This window comes from Scardinius erythrophthalmus, assembly GCF_964197995.2.
Source record: "Scardinius erythrophthalmus genome assembly, chromosome: 3".
Taxonomy (NCBI): Eukaryota; Metazoa; Chordata; class Actinopteri; order Cypriniformes; family Leuciscidae; genus Scardinius; species Scardinius erythrophthalmus.
Window position 1 is genome coordinate 14,958,442 of NC_138223.1, and position 21,089 is coordinate 14,979,530.

At 38.0% G+C, this 21,089-nt stretch overlaps 1 protein-coding gene across 7 annotated transcripts in view; it reads right to left on the bottom strand.

The window, feature by feature from the left end:
- Positions 1-21,089, bottom strand: part of tbc1d1 (TBC1 (tre-2/USP6, BUB2, cdc16) domain family, member 1) — a 76,356-nt gene that overhangs the window by 24,447 nt on the left and 30,820 nt on the right. For 4 of the 7 annotated variants that reach the window (XM_081362137.1, XM_081362138.1, XM_081362141.1 and 1 more), the window contains 11 exons: positions 15,710-15,799; positions 14,908-15,012; positions 10,241-10,373; positions 8,208-8,299; positions 7,485-7,595; positions 7,212-7,322; positions 6,913-6,999; positions 5,448-5,728; positions 2,732-2,830; positions 1,345-1,578; positions 891-1,027 (listed from right to left, as the gene is read on the bottom strand). In XM_081362137.1, the coding sequence (XP_081218263.1) occupies positions 891-1,027; positions 1,345-1,578; positions 2,732-2,830; positions 5,448-5,728; positions 6,913-6,999; positions 7,212-7,322; positions 7,485-7,595; positions 8,208-8,299; positions 10,241-10,373; positions 14,908-15,012; positions 15,710-15,799 (1,480 nt within the window). The remainder of the gene's footprint in view (positions 1-890; positions 1,028-1,344; positions 1,579-2,731; positions 2,831-5,447; positions 5,729-6,912; positions 7,000-7,211; positions 7,323-7,484; positions 7,596-8,207; positions 8,300-10,240; positions 10,374-14,907; positions 15,013-15,709; positions 15,800-21,089) is intronic. The other 3 variants (XM_081362140.1, XM_081362143.1, XM_081362139.1) reach the window with 2 other exon arrangements.

Below are 21,089 nucleotides of genomic sequence, written 5' to 3' on the forward strand. Positions count from 1 at the left end.
TATGAATAATAATACTATTTGGTTCATTGGTCCGTTGGGTCGGATTGCTTTCACACTTCAAGCGAATTGTCCCAGTGTTCATTTGCAATCTGTCCGAGACAACGTCGTTCAGGCGTTTTTGGAGCGATTGTTTTGGTGCGGATACGAGCATGATTGCCTTGTTCACATGCCTAAATGAACCGAACCAAGGGAGAAAACGCACTAGTTTCCGAAACAAACACTCTGGTGTGAAAGCACCCTAAGACATCCCCATTAAGTTCTACACTGATGGCCATTCAAACAGATGGGTCATTTTGCACAGAAATAACACACTTGGCCTTTTTTAGCAAAAGCACTGGGTTTTAACAACTGTTAAACCCGTGGTTTACATCACCAAAACTTGCAGGCATTTAATGTTTTGGGCCTAAGATGTACAGCAACAGTGTTTATAATTAATGATCGTTTCTCTCATTCACACTCACACAGACCTGAGGGGTGTTTTGACATCCATATCAACATTTACTGTGAAGTACTGCCAAGTGTAACGAGCTACCAACTTTATAATAGCAGACTCGATACGCTGTTTTGGCAGTTAAATAAAGACAAAACAGGTCAAGAAAAGAAGAAAAGCGAGACACTGACAGAGTCATGTCTGAATGACCAGAGTCATAATCAGTGTAATTCTGTTTCTCTGCCAAAAGAAACATCAAGTCCAGGAAGGCTGTCAGCTGTCAAACTCACCCAATGAGTTTTTTATCGAGTCATTAAGAGCAAGAGCGCCATCTGGAGGACACCAACAGTAACCGCAGCATGTAGAGGCACTTAATGCACTGTACACTGTTAAGTGTAGTTGATATAGGTGATGTTTTGTATTGATGTAACCTACATGATGTACATAAGTAGGGTATTACCTTTGGTGTCTGAGCCCTTCTGTGGTGTGGCGACTCTTAAAAAAATCTGTTGTCTCCAGGAGTGTCTCCGGCTACGTAACGGACTGTCATCCCCAACGAAACACACTGCACCAGGACTGGACAGGGCTGCCACGTCACTACACACACACATAGAAATACATAAGCATAGGCATTCATTCACAAATATACACAAACACTGACAGACATCTGTCAGAGTAGACAGCATATTTAATTTGATACAAAAGCCCATTTCACAAGACCAAACACAATTTCAAATCTGTTTAAAAGCAATCCTAGACCAACTCATTATTAGTCATAGGCATTGAGCAATTTTGTAATTCTTGTCTTAAAAAAACAAAACAATATACATTAACAAAAACTTAGTTGCAGAACAAGTACTCGATTAGTTGATTTCCTGTGCACATCCTGATTTATTATAAGAAAATGTATTCACTCCAATGAGTCTTTATCCACATCTACCTCTGTGGCAGGTGCTGAAAAAGAACAGAGATGGAAGACAGAAAAATGGAAAGATGGATCGGCAGAATGTGAAAAAGAAACAGAATACCTCTTCCTCTGAGAGTCACAGGTATCATCACTCTCCACTACAGGGGCCAGAAATTTGAGGAAATTTGGAACAGAGGAGGAGGAGTGTAATCTCGCTCTAAAGCCACTCAGCCCTGATGGACTGAGAGATAGAGCGTGAGAAAGAGAGAGAGAGGCCACAGAGTAAAGGAGTGAGACACAGAGAGTCACTGAAACCAGAACAAAAGCGAACTCTAGCTTGCACTTGTTGGAGCAGAATTACGAACAATGTGTTGGCAAAACCCTGTGGTTTATTCATATAATAATAATTATTATAATATAATATACTTCTGTAATAATGCTGAACATTTTTATTGTTAACTACATCTCAAAACTGTGTTTCGATAATTAATTAATTAATTAATAAAGTTGAAATAAAATAAACTAAAATAATAGTATATGTGAAACTTAAAAAATAGAAATTCTGCCATGGCAACTAACTGAAATAAGTTTATATAAATTAAAGCTTAAAAACAAATAGTAATAATGCACATAAAAATACAAAAGAAAAAGTGAAAAATAAACGCAAAATAGCAATAAAATACTATAAAAGTATATAAATACTAAAACAAGACTGTAATAATGCTGCTTTTGAATTAAAAATTATATTCGCAGTACTGGGACAGGAATTTTTGTGTTTTATTTTTTATGTTTAGACAAAATAGAATCACATTTTAATCTTGGCCATAACATAAAAATAATAAATGACTTTTCGATATCAGTCAGAATTTTTATATCGATGTAAGCCTAATCTTTTGGAGAAAGTTTAAAAAGACAAACATAAACTGATCAAATATTGAAAGTACACTAAAATAAATGGGTATTTTTTTCATTATGTTGACTTTGAGCCATTTAAATTGATGTTATTTTTTTTGGCCAAACCTTGTTCTATGCACCAGATTTGCATTTTTGACATGCTGATACTGTTGACATACTGACAGTATTTTATTTGTTTTATTTATTTATTTATTTATTTATATTGATCAAGGCCGCATTACTGACGTAGAAGAGAGGACTAACAGGCCACATCATGGTAGTCTCCTGTGTCCTCAATAACCCAGCACTCAAAACCAGCCTGTTAGTGCATTTCATTTTGAGTGAAATTCCCCATTGTGCTTTCACAAACTTTTACACAAAAAGCACAGAAAATTCAGTGAAAGACAGACAATAAAACAATTTTATGGGGAAAAAAGTACCCTGACCTGTTTGTGAATGACAGTAGAGATGACACAGACACAGACACACACACACCTCACCTCCGCTTGAGGGGCCGGGTGGAAAGATCATGAACAAAAGTATGAGGCCTCAGCGGCCGTTGACACACGGGAGAGGAAGAAGCCAGAGGGGAAGAAGGACTGATGAAAATACAGAAAGGATGGAAAAGATAAAGGAGGGTGCAAAGGAATACAAAAGCAGAGAAGCACAGAGTGAAAAAAGTGGAGCACAGTGAACTGAATTCACATTACAGAATGTGATGATGTAAAAATAGGAAACTTCCACACACACCCCTCCAAAAATACCACCCACAGTAACTGATTGACAAAGGTCTGTCATTGTGATGAACAAACAAACAGACTTTGAATTTAACAAATGTTGTACATACATACCTGTACATGTAAAATATTCAACTTTTAATTCTGTTTGAATTGTCACAGATGCACATCTAGAAAACACAACTTAAAAGTTGGCTGGGATAAAGTCTATGCTTCATATAGAAAAATATCATAATATAGATCACACTTTCAGTTTGCAATGTTTTTTTTTATTTTTTATTTACTGGGCCTGTTCACACTTGGTCACGATGCATTTTTACTGATCGAATAGCCATCCGTTTTGTTAAATCTCTTTCATTTACACTTGACCACATAAATGTGTCTCCACACAAACGAAAGCAACAAATATGTGCTTTAATTTATTTCAAGATCAAAGACCGCAATACGAGAGAAAGCAGCATCAGCACTGGTAAGATAATTTAGTCTCACTACTTTTAATGAAGACGATTGTTTGTTGAGCTCCAGGACACAACGCTGAACTTTCATTTTCATTTGCGGCAGTTTGTGTGTCGGCTTGCTGAAGAGATAGGGTAACACTTTAGTTTAGAGTCCAATTCTCACTATTAACTAGTTGCTTATTAGGATGCCTATTACTAGGATATTGGCTGTTTATTAGTACTTATAAAGCACATATTTTAAAGTACTTATAAAGCACATATTGCTTAATAAGCACCTTATTCTGAATGACCATATTCTACATCCCTAATCCTACCTACCTAATTCAACAACAACCTTTCTAACTATTAATAAGTAGTAATTAGGATTTTATTAAGGCACAAGTCGTAGTTAATAGTGAGAATTGGACCCTAAACTAATGTGTGACTGAGATAGGCTACTCATCTGCAACGGGTCATATTGCTGTAGCACTGTCATATGTGACCACTAAGAGCCGGTAGCCTATAACACCTCTCACACGTTTATTTATTTTTTTATAATTTTGGGAGGAGTAAAATTTACATATGTGGCTTCAATAACCAGAGGCATTTACACTTGTCCAGTTTCATCTGGAATGCGTATAAAACCACCTCCTAAATGGTTTGAGTGATCAGATTTAAATCAGTCTCGAATGCATTTGGGGGGGGGGGGCATTTACACCTGGTCTTTTTACGATCTATCTATCCGACAGCTTTGATAGCTATCCGATGCATGAAGAGACCAGGGGCCGTATTCACAAAGAATTTTAAGGCTAAAAGTAGCTCCTAACTGGCGAATTTAGGAGCAACTCATAAAAATAATGGGCGTGTCACTCGTAACTTTAGGACTCCTCATTTTTTTGACTAAGAGTAATTCACAAAGCATTTTAGCCCTAAAAGTAGCACCTAAGCCTGGGACAGCTTAAAAGAAGTCGAGAGGACTCCTAACTCACTAAGACCTATTCACAAACCGCTTTTTGTGGCATTTCACGTTGCAATGTTTTGAAATGCGTATGCGGCGGCTACAGGAGCTTCCAATCGCGAGGGAACAATTTTGCATTGTAGGCATAACTAGGGATGCAATAACGCCACCAACAACAACCAAAACTAGGCTACTCATTGCATGTAAACTAATTGTAACGTTTCACTGTGAATTAAATTAAAATGTTCTTCTCTTTGCAAACGTAGGCAGAGGCATATAGTGACAGATTAATTCAATAATGTTGCAAAGATATTGCATCAATCCATATGTTTCATTAGGCTACTAGGCTATTTGTTTTGCCTTACTCTTTATTCATTTTGGCTATTTATTCAGTTATTCATCATCTTCCGTCCTTCGCACTACTTGTGTAACGCACGCATTCTCAGACCTGTCACTCATCATCGTAGGGGAGGTGTTTGGAATCATCCCCGCGTTACAATCATCAGCCAATCATGGTGGTCACTTCAGTCAAGCTCGTGCATGAGTAATGACGTCATCCATAGCAACGAAGACTCACTCTTAGTTTAGGAGTTGTCATCTTTCTTTACTAAGAGTAGGTCTGAAAGGCGTTGTGAATAACTTTTAAGAGAAAACTCCTAGCTAAAATCTTTTAGTGCGATTTAGGAGTGCTCCTAGTGGTAAGATAAAATTCTTTGTGAATACGGCCCCAGGTGTAAACAGGCCTATTGATGCCACTTTATTCATTCCCGAAGGGAACTTTTGTCTGAATGGTGATTAGATTTAGTGTTTGTGCTGCCGCCTTGACCAAAGAGTACATACAGAATGACGCATCAAGTACGTGACACCAGTGATTTGTCCTGGCGCTCAGAATAGAGTAAAATAATAGCAAGTTAAAAAGCATGGTATAATACAAACTTTTAATAAAAAAAATCAGCTCTGCATTAACACTAGAAGCTTTTCTTCCACATAAATCACTGCCTATTCCCCTCATTAAAGTTCAACGGGCAATATTGTCAGATATCAACAGCATAAAATAAGGAATGCCCCAAACCAACTGTCTCACTTGCTCTGGTGTGGGGAGTCTGTGCTGACGGAGTAGTGTCGGACCAGTTTGGGCTTGGTGGCGGCAGTTGGTTGTAGAGGGGGGAGATTTGGCTCAGAAGATGACAGCATGGGAGAGTGACTAATCGTGCTTGCACGTCTCCTGAAACCCTGAGGCGGGCTCTCAGGATCCTCCTGACATCTCGCTGAGCTTTCTAGATGCTTCAGATCCCCTGTGGAATTGTGAGAGCGGAGTGGACTGGAGGTTAGGAGAGAGCAGAGGGGCTCCTCCAGTGATGTTTCCTTAAAAAAAAAAATAGAAAATGTCAACAACTCTGATGGAATAAATCATTCTTGAAACAAAAAAGCTTGTGAAGACGATTTTTTTAAAGGCAGTAAGTTCATGTAAGTGATTATAACTGTTAGAGGAAAAGACATCTTATATGACAGATACTTCTTGCTCTAAAACCACTGAAATACAAAGTTGTAAAACAGTAAATAGTTAACAGCAATATGATTTATAAGTGCTAATAATCACAATAAGCATTATTATTTATTAGCGTAATAAATAACAATGCTTATTGTGATTATTAACACTTATAAATCATATTGCTGTTGATACCATTATATAAAAGCATTAAGTTCCTTGAGATTACCACGGATAAAGGGATAGTCCATCTAAAATTTTTAATTCTGTCATAATTTACTCACCCTCAAAACTGTATGCATTTTTTTTTTCTGCTGGACACAAAAGAAGATATTTTTGTCCATGCAATGGAGGTCAACGGGAAACAAAACTGTTATCAACATACTTCAAAATATCTTCTCTTGTATTCCACAGAAGAACTAAAGTCATACAGGTATGGAACGACACGAGGGTGAGTATATGATGACAAAATTTATCTTTTGGGTTAACTATCCCTTAAAAGTATGGACTAATAAGGTGCTGAGCATAAAATAATCTGAATAATAGACTAAAAAGTCATTTTATCCTACACATTTTGCACTATCATTCACAAGTTTGGGGTCAGTATTTTTTTTTTTATTATTAAGAAATTATTTTATTCAGAAAAGATTCATTAAATTTATCAAAAATGAAAGTTTAGCCATTTATTATGTTACAAAGGTTCTCTACTTCAAATAATAAAGGCTAAAGACTAGTTATGAGTTATGATGCTGAAAATTCAGCTTTCATCACATGAATAAATAACATTTTAAAATATATTAAAATAGAAAAGTTATTTAAAATTGTAACAATATTTCACAATGTTACTGTTTTACTGTAGTTTTTTCATAGATGCAAGTCATGAAACAAGGATTGCAAATTTGATCCATTTCTGCTCTTTTGCAAAGTAAATGGCCAAATCTTAGTATATTTTACCTCAACAAAATCATCCCAAATTTATTGTGAATATTCAAAATATAGTCCAGTCCTAAAAAAAACACTGTGACAGAAAATATATTGATGATGTGAGCGTTGTGCAGACCTGATATGTGCCGTTCAGTGTGGTGGAGCTGGAGGAGTTGCTCTCTCCTTCACTGTTCTCCCTCGGGGATTTGGACTTACTGCTGCCCTATTACATGGAGGCATAAAATATTCCATAAATTATGTTTATATAGATAAACAGTATCATAGTTAAGTTATTTTTGTTCATTTGGACTTACAGTATTGACCCTGTAAGCACATATCGTGCTACACATACAAGGCCTGCATTCTTTGAATGTTAGATGCACAAAAAATGTAGAGGGAGCCAAAATGTTCAAAATGCATAAAATGTTTGCATACCTTCCAGATCCCCTCCAGTGATTCAGTGAGAGACCTTTTGGCTCTAGTCTTGAACTCCTCCAGACGCACACGACTGGAACTCGTGCTGCTTTCAGCATTCACAGCAACCTCCTGAGAAGTCAAACACATTCATGTATACAGTATTGTATGCAAACAGGCATCCACACCCAATACTCCAAGATGCCAGCAGTAATATTCAAGTTTGTAACAGACTAACAAAATGGAAACATTCATATGTCCATGAGGATTTTAATTAATTAAATGGTGGTGTACCTTTTTTGTTTGTCCGTTGTGTGTGTGTGTCTTTTGTCTGTCCTCATACAGTCGTCTAAGAAATGACACAACCAACTCATTCTCTTCCTGATCTGACTTAGGCCTGGCTTTCTGTTCAAACACACAAACAAAAATTTTATTTCTCCAAACTTCCACAAGATGGCATCAGCGGCCTTACAAAACACACTCACGTTTAGTGGGAAATGTGAACAACAGAGAGCAGAAGGAATTTACTCCGAAAATTACTCATCTATTACACTATGTACACAAAAGCTCAAATTTCAACTAGTCAACGAGCATTTTAAGGTGATCAAAACTTTTAAAGATATATAAAAGTTATGTGAAAATGGGGGCATATTTAAATAAATTATATTATAATCAATATTGTAAAGACAACTTTCTGTTTGTTGCACCCTTAAAGCTGATATTCAATTTTAAACAATCACCAAGTAAAAAAGAAAAACAGTTGACGCTCTGAGGATATCTGTCCATTCATCAGGTTGATTAAATGTTCAGTCGTTCAGGTTGACTATGGTTTCAGGATGCTAGACTAGTGGACAAACTGGTTTAATTTATACCAGTCACACCCTCTGAACAGAAAAGCACACATTCCTTGAATGCCACACTTAAAGGATTTGGCACACACTGGTAATCCAGGGAACCGGGGAGCTAAAGCGTATTTGTGTAACGTGTTATAGCGGTTTTAAAATTGAAATAACTCACCATGGTGCTCTCAAACACAGCTGCCTGCTCCTGATTATCCAGACCTGCCAAATGCTTCTGCAATTCCAGCTTAGCTTTGGATGGATGTAGACCTGCACATAAATACAGTGTCATGCCAAGCACAAACTATGCACTGTTGCAGCCCACAGAACTGAAACGAAATCTGGGAACTAAAAATCTGTTGTAACCTCCTAATTCATGTTCTGAATAAACAATTTATCAATTCTGCCATCATTATGGTTAAGTTGGGGTGTTTATAAAGAATAATTTACATAAACGTAAAAATTCTGCCATAATTCATACTTTGCACGTGACGTCACAAGTACTGACTGGCGGGCAAGAACGTCGTTCTCCAGCAACGAAACCCAGTAAACTAATCAAGGATCTTGCCAGGACGTCGCCAGTTTTACTATACAAAAGTTGGTGTTTTGAGGTGTAAACGACATGCCAGATAGTTGTTGTGCGATTGGTTGCACTAACCGCAGATGAGATAAGCAACCTTCACAGTATACACGTCTGTGCAGTGATCATTCCATCACTCCATCAAAGGTAATTTCAACATTTTTTTGAATACAATGGGTGTATGATCATGTAATTAATCGTGTCTTTAAGTTACCCTGTAGTTTCGTCAATCAACACCACCAGCTGGTTCGGTGAGTCAGCTGTTTGTGTTATGAGTCTAAGCTAGGCTAACTGTACGTTCACAATGCCGCCGGCGAGAGCGGCAAAATTCATTGAAAATGAATGACTTCCGGGCACTTTGACGCTCTCGCCGGTGGCAGTGTGAACGCACAGTAACATCTGTCGTCTTTTGCTAACAACAATTAAAGTGTGTGATAGGTTGTTTTGAGGTTTGTGATATCTATGGTTTTCAATGAGAACCAGAGATGACCCAACAGTAGCGCTAGATTATTTACGGAGGAATTATTACTGCTCGATTATTTTAAAAAACCTTGTCTGCTTTACACAATTTAGCTACCTTGGAGTTAATCCTAGTCCATAGTTATGCAGCTAGCTCGCTAACAGACTTGATAGCTACTAGAAAGACCTGGAACTACAGGACTCTACGTTGAAAATACCCGTTTGTTGCCCGCCAGGTATCCATGGTAGTCACGTGACTGCAAAGTATGAATTAACCCAAATTTAATTCCAAACCGGTATTATTTTCTTTCTTCAATGGAGCACAAAAGGGAATACTGTATTTTAAAAAAAAAAATACTTTACTGCTATTTCCATAAAATGAAAGCATATAGTAGTGACCAAGCGCCAAAAAGCCTCATAAGTAGTCCTATAAAGATACTATATACAGATTTATATGATTTTTTTAATTGAAAGAAATTCAGCAAGGACACAATCAAACGATCAAAAATGACAGTAAAGACCTACACATTGTTGCAAAAAATAACTTTCTTCTGTTCATAAAAGAAATCACCATTTCCACAAAATATAAAGCTGCACAACTGTTATGAAAACTGATAATAAGGTAATTGAGCAGCAAATCAGCATATTAAAATGATTTCTTCAGGACCGTGTGACACTGAAGACTGGAGCAATAATGCTGAAAATTCAGCTTTTCATCACAGGAATAAATTGCATTTAAAAATATATTCAATAGAAACCAGTTAATTTTAAGTCATAATTTAAAATATTACTGTTTTAACTGTATTTTTGATCACATCAATGCAGCCTTAGTGAGCATAAAAGACTTATTGACCCCAAACCTTTGATCAATAGTGTGTTTTCAATGTATGGAAAAAAGAAATGGGGACATTCTTTCAAAAAATCTCTTTTTATGATCCAAAGGAAAAAAAGAAGTGCTGGTAGAATTTTACTGTTTGAACGAACTATTCCTTTAGAGTACAGGGAACCAATAAATCCGCCCCAAATAAATATGAGTGTGCACTAGAACATTTGTTACTCTGGGCCTTTGACAGGTGCAAAACATGAAGAGATACAAAAAGAAAGAGAAATGGTCTGATACAGAGATAAAACATGATAGACTTGAGTGATATGACAAACAGTAGACATCTCACCCTCTATTCTGTCACACAGTTTGTGCAGCTGCTGCAGGGGACAGCTGTCACACTGCTGACTCTGGGTCCTACTGTTCTGCTGAAGGGCGGCCACAGAGAACGCCTGCTTCAAAGTTAACATGATCTCATCCACCTGAACATGAAAGAGTGACATTCACACAGAGCAGCTGAGCATCTAACTTGACAGTTTGGAAACAGTTTAAAAAACAATAACTGCATCCTGTGGAAATATTCTGACTATTTATAGTTATAAATCTCATGAAGTGATTGAAATAATTCATTGACATTCGCAACATGTCATTTCCATTTGGCAAGACAAGTAGACCTTGTACTCAATCCTGAGTGAGACAGGAAGCCAGTGAAGTGATTTGATGATGGGGGTGATATAGTCGTATTTGCGCACCCTCATCAGGATCCTAGCAGTGCTGTTCTGAATGTGCTGCAGCTTCTTAAGGCTTTTGTCAGGGATCCCGACGAGGAGCGCATTGCAGTAGTCTAGTCTGGAAGAGACAAAGGCATGGACGAGCTTTTCCACATCTGCAAGAGTAAGTGTAGGACGAAGTTTGGTGGAATAAGGAGGTCTTACTCAGATGTACATCAAAGTTCAACGCCTTTATCTCCTCCAGGCAGGTGGTCTTAGTGGATGATGCAGCAGAGGGGGTTGAATTTGACCTGAGATAGAGTTGAGTGTCATCAGCATAGCAATGAAATGAAATTCAATACCGGCTGATGACACTGCCAAGGGGGAGCATATAGAGGATGAACAGGGTGGGGCCGAACACTGAGCCCTGAGCGACACCACAGGTGATGTTGTGTGTCAAGGATTTAGCCTCTCCCAAGGCAACATGCTCAGTTCTCCCAGTGAGGTAGACCAGTTATAAACAGAGTCAGATAGACAGATAGTGGAGTGTAGACGATGGAGGAGAATGTTATGATCCAGTGTCAAATGCTGCAGTCAAGTCCAGAAGGATGGGAAGAGATGGGGAGCCAGCGTCTGCTGTCATCAGCAGGTAATTTCTGACTCTGACCAGAGCTGTTTCCGTGCAGTGGCCAAAGCGGAAACCAGACTGGAATTTCTCAAACAAATAGTTTTGTTTTAAATGGACCTGAAGCTGTGCAGCAACTACTTTTTCCAGCACTTTGGAAATGAAAGGAAGGTTGGAGATGGGCCTGTAGTTGGCAAAAACATCTGGGTCTAAGGTGGGTTTTTTAAGAAGTAGTCTGATGACAGCAGTTTTCAGTGTAGCTGGAACATGGCCAGTCTGGAGGGAGTGGTTAATGACCTTAATAATCATGGGACTTATGACATAGAGGTTAGATTTTACCAAGGCTGTGGGAAAAGGGGCCAGGGCAAAGATTTCATCTGGCTGATGATGTCCTCAACCTCTCGTTGTGAGATGTCAGAAAAACAACAGAGCGGATGGAAGGTCCCAGGATGTGAATTAGGACTGGGTGATAAAACGATAACGATAATTATCGCGATATAATTTTTCTTGATAAAACGATATCAAGAGTTCGATAAATGTTCGATAATGTTTATGCGCCAAAAGCGGAACGAAACTCTTTTGAAACTCACGCGGACCATTTATCCGCTGGGCTCAAAGTCCAAACTGCAGCACAGCGTGAGCTCACTAGAGCAGATGCGTTTACTCTGATCGGTCTCGGTCACGAGATCCAGTGAGAAGCGCTTGAATTCAGCGAAAAACACAATGTCTCCGTGATTTAAACCAGTTTAAAAGGCAGATGAAACAGCGCTGACAAACGGGAGAAACACTGTGCGCAGAAGGCTTTTCCGTCTACAAATTCCCGTCATTTACCATGGATTTACTGTAACGTTAGCCTAGTAATATTAACTGCACCATGAAATGTGGGATATACATATTTTATTATATTATATTATTAATGTAGACAATGTATTAAAGGACTAATGGAATATAATTACAGTATTTAATAATGTATTTAGGCTACTGTTTTTCATACAAATACCATAGAAACCATAAAGTTACATTTTGCCATGATAGTGAGGTGCTGTAGGCTATGCCTGGTTTTATCTGTTGTTATCATGATCTAAATGCATGATACTGGATGACCAATGGTTAATTTTAACAAAACTCAAACAGTCAGAATATTACATTTTCTGAATGCAATGAGCTTAAAAATGAGCCCATGCAGAAACTAAGAAATAGATTTTTCTATTAAGATATTTATTTTAAGGAAGAATGAGAAATGTTTGAATGTTCTACCTCAGATTTGTGAAATGTTCACCTGTTTGGCAAGTGTTTGTCATAAGAGTAGTTTACAATTAACGCTCTGGTTTCTACAACTTTCACTTAGGAGCAAAAATTTGCCTTTAAACTTGAAAGAAATAAAGATTTGACATTTATCGTGATAATTATCGATATCGACTGATATATAAAAAAATTGATAATTTTTTTTGCCCATATCGCCCAGCCCTAATGTGAATCAACAGTCGGGACAGGTAAGGCAGAGGAGCTAGAAAGGAGAGAGCGGAGGGAGTCTACTTTTTGTCTGAAAAAAGTGATACAATTATTGCACCTCTCTTCTATGGGCTTCTGAATAAAAAGTTTGCGGTTTAAGGATGTGATTTATAGTGGAGAAAAGTTGTTTGGAATTTCCAGAGTTATTGTTAATGATTTTAGAGTATAACTGTGAACGTTCATCTCTCCAGGACCTTGCATAGGCCTTCTGATGTTCTCTATAAGCTTGTTCTCAGACGTCGCTCAAGGACACGCCCATCTTCCGCAGTTCACAGGAGTAAGGGACTGAGCGAGAAAAGATGACAGTTCTAGTTCTGACAGGGGTGTGGAGATCTAGGAGACTGCTCAGAGATCGATTGTAGAAGTCAACCGACTCAGTGACTGAAGAGAAATCAGCAGAGGAGAGATGCTGGAGGTCTATGGTCAAGGTGTCAAAGTTAATGTTTTATAGGTCCCTTTAGCAGATTCGACGATTGTTTTTGGTGTGAGCAAAGGGGGAGTGGCAGCTCCATTGAGATGGCGTTGTGGTCAGACACACCCAGATCATACACCAGAAAGTTGCAAATGGGGGTGGAGTTTGAAATGTCAAGAGCAGGGATGTCCAATCCTGCTCCTGGAGGGCCACTGTCCTGCAGAGTTTAGCTCCAACCCCAATTAAACACACCTGAACCAGATAATCAAAGTCTTTCTAAGCATTCTAGAAACTTCCAGGTAGGTGTGTTGAGGCAGGCTAGAGCTAAACTCTGCAGGACAGTGGCCCTCCAGGACTGAGTTTGGACACCCCTGGTCAAGAGTATGCCCCCTGGAGTATGTGGGGACATCAACATGTTGTTGGAGGTTAAGACAGTCCAATAGTTGCAGAAACTTGGCTGCAAAATGACAAGAGGGGGTGTCTACATGAATATTATAATCTCAAAGTATTATAATGTTGGCAGAAGTGGTGCACAGTGTTGTAAGAAGATCATGCATCTCTGAAATAAAAACTGAGTTTGGTTTGGGGGGCCAGTAGATAAGAAGAATTGTCACGCGAAAAGGGGGTTTACGTTTAAATGCAAGGCATTCAAATGAGGACAGTGTAGGCAGAGAGAGGGGGGACAGCTCCAATTTCTACCAGTGTATTACAGCTAAGCTGCCACCACGACCAGTACTGCAGGCTTTCTCAAGATGGCTATAATCGGGGGGACAGGCTTCATTTAATGCTGAATAAACCTCTGGCTGGTGCCATGTTTCTGTTATGCACATAAGGTCTAATCCCTTGTCTATGATGTGATCTTGTATAAAAGATGATTTATTTGTGAGGGATTGTGTATAAAAAAGTTCTATTTTAAGCGTTGATGAGATAATGAATCTCTTTAAAGGCCATAATACACTGGATTCCACTCCACGTTTTCTGTCCTGATTGGTGTGCAGAGATCTTGCAATGTTTCCCGTGCTGTCCAGCAGAGCGTGCAAAGATCTCAAGGTGTTTCCCGTGTTACTAACACCGAGAGCGACACTGCCCTGATGACGCGGCAGACGTGCGACAGTGGTCCAGATGGATGGAATGGCTGAAGCAGAGTGGCCAGGCTGATGGTAAATAACATTTCCATGGGAACTTCTGTGGATATATCGCGGTCGGCTCAGAAGTCCACGTTCTTTAATGGCTGCAACGCACGTTGGAATGGTGCAGTTGTTAAGATTCAGCAGCTGCGAGATGGAATACTTGAGCTTCATGCCGGTCGCCGAAAGGTTTGGCCTGGAGCTATGAAAAATGGTCCATAACCAGTCATGGGGGACTAGCTGGAAGCAGCTGACAGAGGAAGCGGTCCTAGGCTCAAGGCCAAACTGCATCAGGACAGCTGAGTGTCTGCCCCAGGAATATGCCCCGCAGTATCAGCACTGAACGACGGGGAAGTCCAGGTAAAGTCCAACGGAAGATGTTAGAAAAGAGAGCGATAGGCGAGTAGACAGCCTTCAATTTAAAAACAATCCATGCAAAATAATTTCCAACATACTTATAGTTTCCTTCTGATGTTTCATAGCACTTTGTATTTTCAACCTCACTTGACTGAAAAAGACCATTATCAAATATCCTAATTTTTCTGTCCTCTCTAAAGGAACTATTCTGAATACGTTCATCAGATGGAAACAATGTTTTCATCCCACCATCTATTCATCCATGGTTCTCACCAGAGCTTCGTTAGCACACTGGAAAACATAGCAAACAAACTGGCAGCCTCCGCATTCCACCGTCTCCCTGCATATGAAGCCAAAGTGGTCCACGTGACGAATACCCTAAAGAAAGAAAAAGAAATTCATGAGGAAAAAGAGCCAAAGAGGCACTTGTAAAGGGTCAACTAGACAACTACACTACTGTTAAAAAATTTGGGGTCAGTAAGATTTTTTTGAAGTTTTTGAAAGAACTGCATTTATTTGATCAAAAATACAATAAAAGTAATATTGTGAAATATTATTACAATTTAAATGTACCGTTTCCTAATATATTTTCAAATGTAATCTATTCCTGTGATGGCAAATCTGAATTTTCAGCCATTACTTGTCTTCAGTGTCACATGATCCTTTAGAAATCATTCTAATATGCTGATTTGCTGCTCAATAAACATGTCTTATTTATTATCAATTACTGACCCCAAACTTTGGAGTAAGTATATAAATAATTTTAACATTGTAAAATTTTTCATATTGTTTACCACCCACTAACAGGCAACAATACCTGATTTGGAAAATGTTTAGATACTATGATGCAGCATATGGATAATAATATTTAGAAAACAGGTTTAGACAAGTGCAAAGACAAAGGGGTGACTTCTTTACAGCTATGTTAATTACACTAGGAATTCAGCGAGCTTGAGGTCTTGCTCAATCATGCCCGATTGTTGATCAGATCTCTATTTAACTAAAAGTCATTATGTAGGCATAATATAATTAACTGGCCACAACAACATCTTAGCATCAACATGATGAAACAGACCTGAGAACAGAAGGAAATCTCTTTGAAGCTCTTCTCTATGGCCACTTTCTTAGTGTCGGGACTTACAAGAAAGATTTGAGCGTGCCCAATCTGAAACAGACAGACATACATTAATAAATGAATGTGCATGTGTAGATAAAAATGATGGAGAGAGTGAAAATCTCCTTTCAAAGAGTAAATATATGCATGTGTGCTAAATAAAGCCATTAATGATGGTTCTTCCAGGGATGCTGACCAAATGATGTCAGAGCTGAGACTGTTTTATATGGAAGCATATGGGTAGCAATATTCAATTTGAAATGTAATATGCAAAATGACAACGCAATATGTAAAATGGCAATGCATTTCTGTATTTAAATTGACATTTTCCATTACATTTGTGCAACGTTTGACGCTTTATAAGTTGTAAAATGAAAATGAAAATGTATTACCGAAATGATTAGATATGTTTAACATGTTCAAGCAAAAACTGTAGCAAAATGATCATTTAAATGTTATTTTTCTTAATTGCATTTACACTCACAGCTATTGCATTTTCATTAAATGTCCCGCAATGAATGTAGAAAAATTCAATGTGCAAATTGAGAATGCATTCCGAGCCGATCACGTCCCCTACCCCTCCCGCCCTGTCAATCAGTGCGTAAAGTTGGCCCTGCCCCCACCATATGCAAAACGTCAGCAAAATAGGCTCAATCGCTTTAACTTAGTTTGTGCTGATTTGTGCTCTACATTTTTTTTTTTTTTTTTGTGCTGCTTCGGTTTTTTAGATATTAAAAGAATATTTATAGGTCATTCTGAGGTCACCCAGACCCCAACATGCTCCAAATAAAATAGTCTTGTTCGTTTGTGCCAGTTAAAGTTTTGTTTGTGCTGCTTTGGTTTTTAAGATACTAGACATTTAATTACAGGTGATGATGTCACCAGCCCCCGACCTGCTACAACATTCACCCAAAAAAAGGCTAGTCTTCTATGAATTTGACCTGCCAGATTCAGAGACCCTACTGTACCTATAGATTTATCAATATCTGATCAATATGCTAAATAAAATAGAAATGGGAGATGCTCATACATCACATGAGTCACTTTATTGAACATTAGAGTCAGTTATGAAGAAATGAAGAGCGGTCAGAATTTTCAGTAGCAATGAATTTGACCCATCATATTCTGTAATCTCAGAGTAATGGGCCTATGCATTTGAAAGGAAAATTGTATGATCTCCAACATTATTGGGTAATTATAGTTAACAGTAATAAGAATATGTGTATCAGACAATGAGAATATTTTATACAAAACGAAACCATCATTAACACAGTCCAGCATCAGACAACAGCAGCAGTTGACACCAGACGGGTGTCGACGCCTGATAAGGCAGAAAATGATCCCAGACGTTCCAACATCGTACTGGTTACATCACCAGGACATTTAATGAAAATGCAGTCGCAAGGGTCTTAAATGTGAGTGTAAATGCTATTAGGAAAAATAACATTTAAATTATCATTTTGCTACAGTTTTTGCTTGAACATGTTAAACATATGTGATCATTTCTGTAATACATTTTCATTTTGCAACTTATAAAGCATTAAATATGTATTCAATTTACATATTAAAACTATTGTATGAAATGGCAAATGTAAATTATATAATTGATTTTTCAACTTCATTTTGCACCAACGTTGCACAAATGTAATGGATAAATGTGCATTTAAATACAGAAATGCATTGCCATTTAACATATTGCATTGTCATTTTGCATATTACATTTCAAATTGAATTCCATAGTTTTACAGTGTAAACAACATGTTTGAAATTCAAATCAGTGTGTGTGTGTGTGTGTGTGTGTGTGTGTGTGTGTGTGTGTGTGTGTGTGTGTGTTTTGGGTTTCACCAGACGACCATGCACATATTTGCTCTGTGAGACAAGACCTCTGTGCAACCACTATATTATTTGACCCGCCTCTAGTTTTCCTCTGTAGTATAACAGATGAGATCATAACTTCATAGTTTTAGATACAGCAAGCATTTATTCATCCAGGACATTCATTGAAGAGCTGGATGAGGGAGAGAACTTAAAATAAAACGGTGTGTTGCTGCTAGGGCTGCACGATTTTGAGAAAAAACCTAATTGCGGTTTTTCTGACAAATATTGCGATTGCGGTGCGATTTTCGATTTTTTTGGTTTTATTTATTTTAAAGCTTAAAACTGTACTTTTTATGTAATTTATGTAATAAATATAACCTTATTGTAAAGTGTTACTGATTAGTTATACACCGATTCAGACGCCTCCTGAGTTCACTGTTGGAAAGATCAGTTGTTTTAACCATTCATTAAAATGAATCGGTTCAAAGGAGTCATTAGTTCGCGAATTGGACGTGTCATGCGCGTTGTGTGATTATCCCAGCAGTTAGGACATGGACATCCAAGATTTCTGTCAACACAGAAAAAATTTCATCACTGGATATTTTTTTCGTTTAATTAAAGAGTTTTTTTTTTTGTCAGTTAAATGTCCGGAACGCTTTTGAGTTCAATTTATTTAGCACAATTCACACCCAGCGGTAATTCAGGGGGGAAAAAAATCTCCGAATGATCCACATGAAACTTTGGTCTTCCGACCTTTTACCACCGTGTCGATTTATTTTGTGCGAGGGAGAGAGAGCAAGACAGCGCTTAGTTTGGAGACTGTGAAGTCTTGTTTACTTTCGCCAGGCTCCGAAGAGAGAGAGAGAGAGAGAGAGAGAGAGAGAGAGAGAGAGAGAGAGAGAGAGAGAGAGAGAGAGAGAGAGATAATGCGCGCGCGCGCGACCGGCTCTCTCTCTGCTCGTTCTGTTAAACATGCGCTCTGTCACTCACAAGCGCAGCAGTTCATCTACATTACTCACCGATCAAATAATACTTTGGCGGGACAAAAATTCACTTTGGCGGGCGCTAAAACAAGTTCAATGCAGAAAATTCATGCGTGAATTTAACTTAGTAGGCTACATGACCATGCACTCGCACAAATGCGACCACATAAAATTTTAACTCGCACATTCTCAAAAAATGGTCGCATATTTCGGCCATTTCTGCGCAGTTACAAGCTTTTTCTATTGGCACAATTCGAGGTAGCCTACACGTTGTGTGTTAGCTGCTTTGCTGCTGACAGAAATACGGTGCACTGCATACAACCTTGTAACTTTCCATTGCCATTTCTAATTGGCCAGCAAGCCAGGAACGCGAGATTCGACCATTTTGATTGGCTAATAGGTTTGTCACTCAAATGTCAGAGGTGGGGGAAAAAACCTCAGACTCCTGAGGTTAGGTTATTGCGGGAGTTAAAACCTCAATATCGATGCGATAAAGGTTAATCGTGCAGCCCTAGTTGCTGCTTATTTTCTCTGTTCACCCTTTTAAGTTTATTTTGCTATAATGAATGGTGGCTACACATTAAAAAACAATAATACTTTAGGTACTGTTCTAATAAAAAAATACCACTTACTGAATCAAAATTCATTGCCATAAGTCAGCAAGTGTCGTATGTTCATTCAGAAACAACTTTGATTTAGAACTGAAATCATTTGTTCATTAAACACTTATCACACTGTATGTTTGCTTTCTGCGTGCAGCCAGGAAACTTGTGTTGTTTTTGTGACGCGAGAGACTTGGTCCTTTATAATAATACATCAAATTCAGACTTCAAACTCAGCTAAAATATTATTTATTTTGCAGCACAGCCACTGAATGTACAGGAAACACTGCTTTGATTTATGGGCAAATGCTATACTGTTCCCATAGACAGGATCACTGACTCCACAACTTTAGAGAGCATTAAAAACATAAGTGCACACTGTGACCATTGCTTCCCCTGTGGATGATCCCCTTTGTTTTTCTAAAAAACAAAATTACACAATAGCAAACACATCACCACAGATTAGATGTGACTTCCTTATTAAGAAAAGAACAAACAAATAAAACCGGAACAGATCGCCCACAACGTAATTTCATAATAACGGGGCTGCTGCTGCAGGCAATTCAGTCATTTAAAAAAAAAATTGCTATCTTTGAAGCTCATCATTGTTGCCATGTCATTTCCTGCTGAGGAGCTGACAGCTTCCTGTCAGTCAGAGAAACAGGAAGTGCTGATCGGATCTTGCAGTGTGCATCTTTTAACAATATATTACTCAGCACAATCCTCATTTTAACTCTGTGTGCCTTTGAAACAATCGACAACAATATAAAAGTGAGCAACCCCTGTGAATCGCCGTATAAATACAAACCTGTTCATGTGCACTAATCAAACAAATCATGAATTAATTGGTCTAACTAGCTAATTAGAAACATCATTGAATGGGTCCCATTTTGGGACCTATTTTTTTTTTCTATTTATATAAATGATTTGGATAAGGACATTCAAGCAAAAAAAAAAAAAAAAAAAGCTTATGCTGGCAATACTATTATTTACACACTCCATCCATAACATAACACAGGCGGTGCATGAGCTTCAGACTGCATTTCAGTCATTGCAAAGTGCTCTGGTGAAGAAGTTAACATTTATAAGTACTTGACAACCTTAGCATTTTTACATCTGATGGTAAAACTATTGAAAGGGAACCATCTTACAAGTACTTGGGCATTTGGATAGACGATAAACATTTAGCTAATTGTCTATATTGCTAATCTAATCAGGAAACTCAGAGAAGATTGGCTTTATTTTAGAAATAAATCAAATTTACTTTTGATACCAACAAGAAACTACTTTCCTAACTATGATTGACTATGGTGAGATATTATACATGCATGCAGCCTCCTCCATCTTAACAAGCCTTTATTCAGTATACCATGCTTCTTTATGCTTTATTACAAATGCAAAATCCCGTCCTCATCATTGCATTCTTTATGAGATGGTGGGTTGGACATCACTAACCACCATACGTAGAAAACAGCACTGGTACATTTTTATCTATAAAGCAAAACTCCCAGCTTATCTCTGTACCCTTCTTTGTCTTAGTTCTGACAGTTACCAGCTACACTCTTCCAAGTGTTTGCTTTTTAATGTACCTTGAGTTTTAACACAAATGGGGAAAACGGCATTTTCCTACCACGCACCCTGGGCTGGGCATGGAATAATTTGCAAAAATATCTAAACCTAGACAAATATGTCTATTGGTGAATTTAAAGGCATCATAAAAAAGAACTGAGGGATAATGGAGGCTTGTGATTGTTTTTGTTGAGGGGATACATGTTCTAATATTTCTGTTCTATTGTGTACTTGTATTTAAAAATGTTGTCTTACTGTCTGGCTGATACCTTGGTCAGGTCTCTCTCGTAAAATAGATTTTAATCTCAATGACACTTCCTGGTAAAATAAAGGTAAATAAATCAAATGAAGGTACCATACAATTTGATT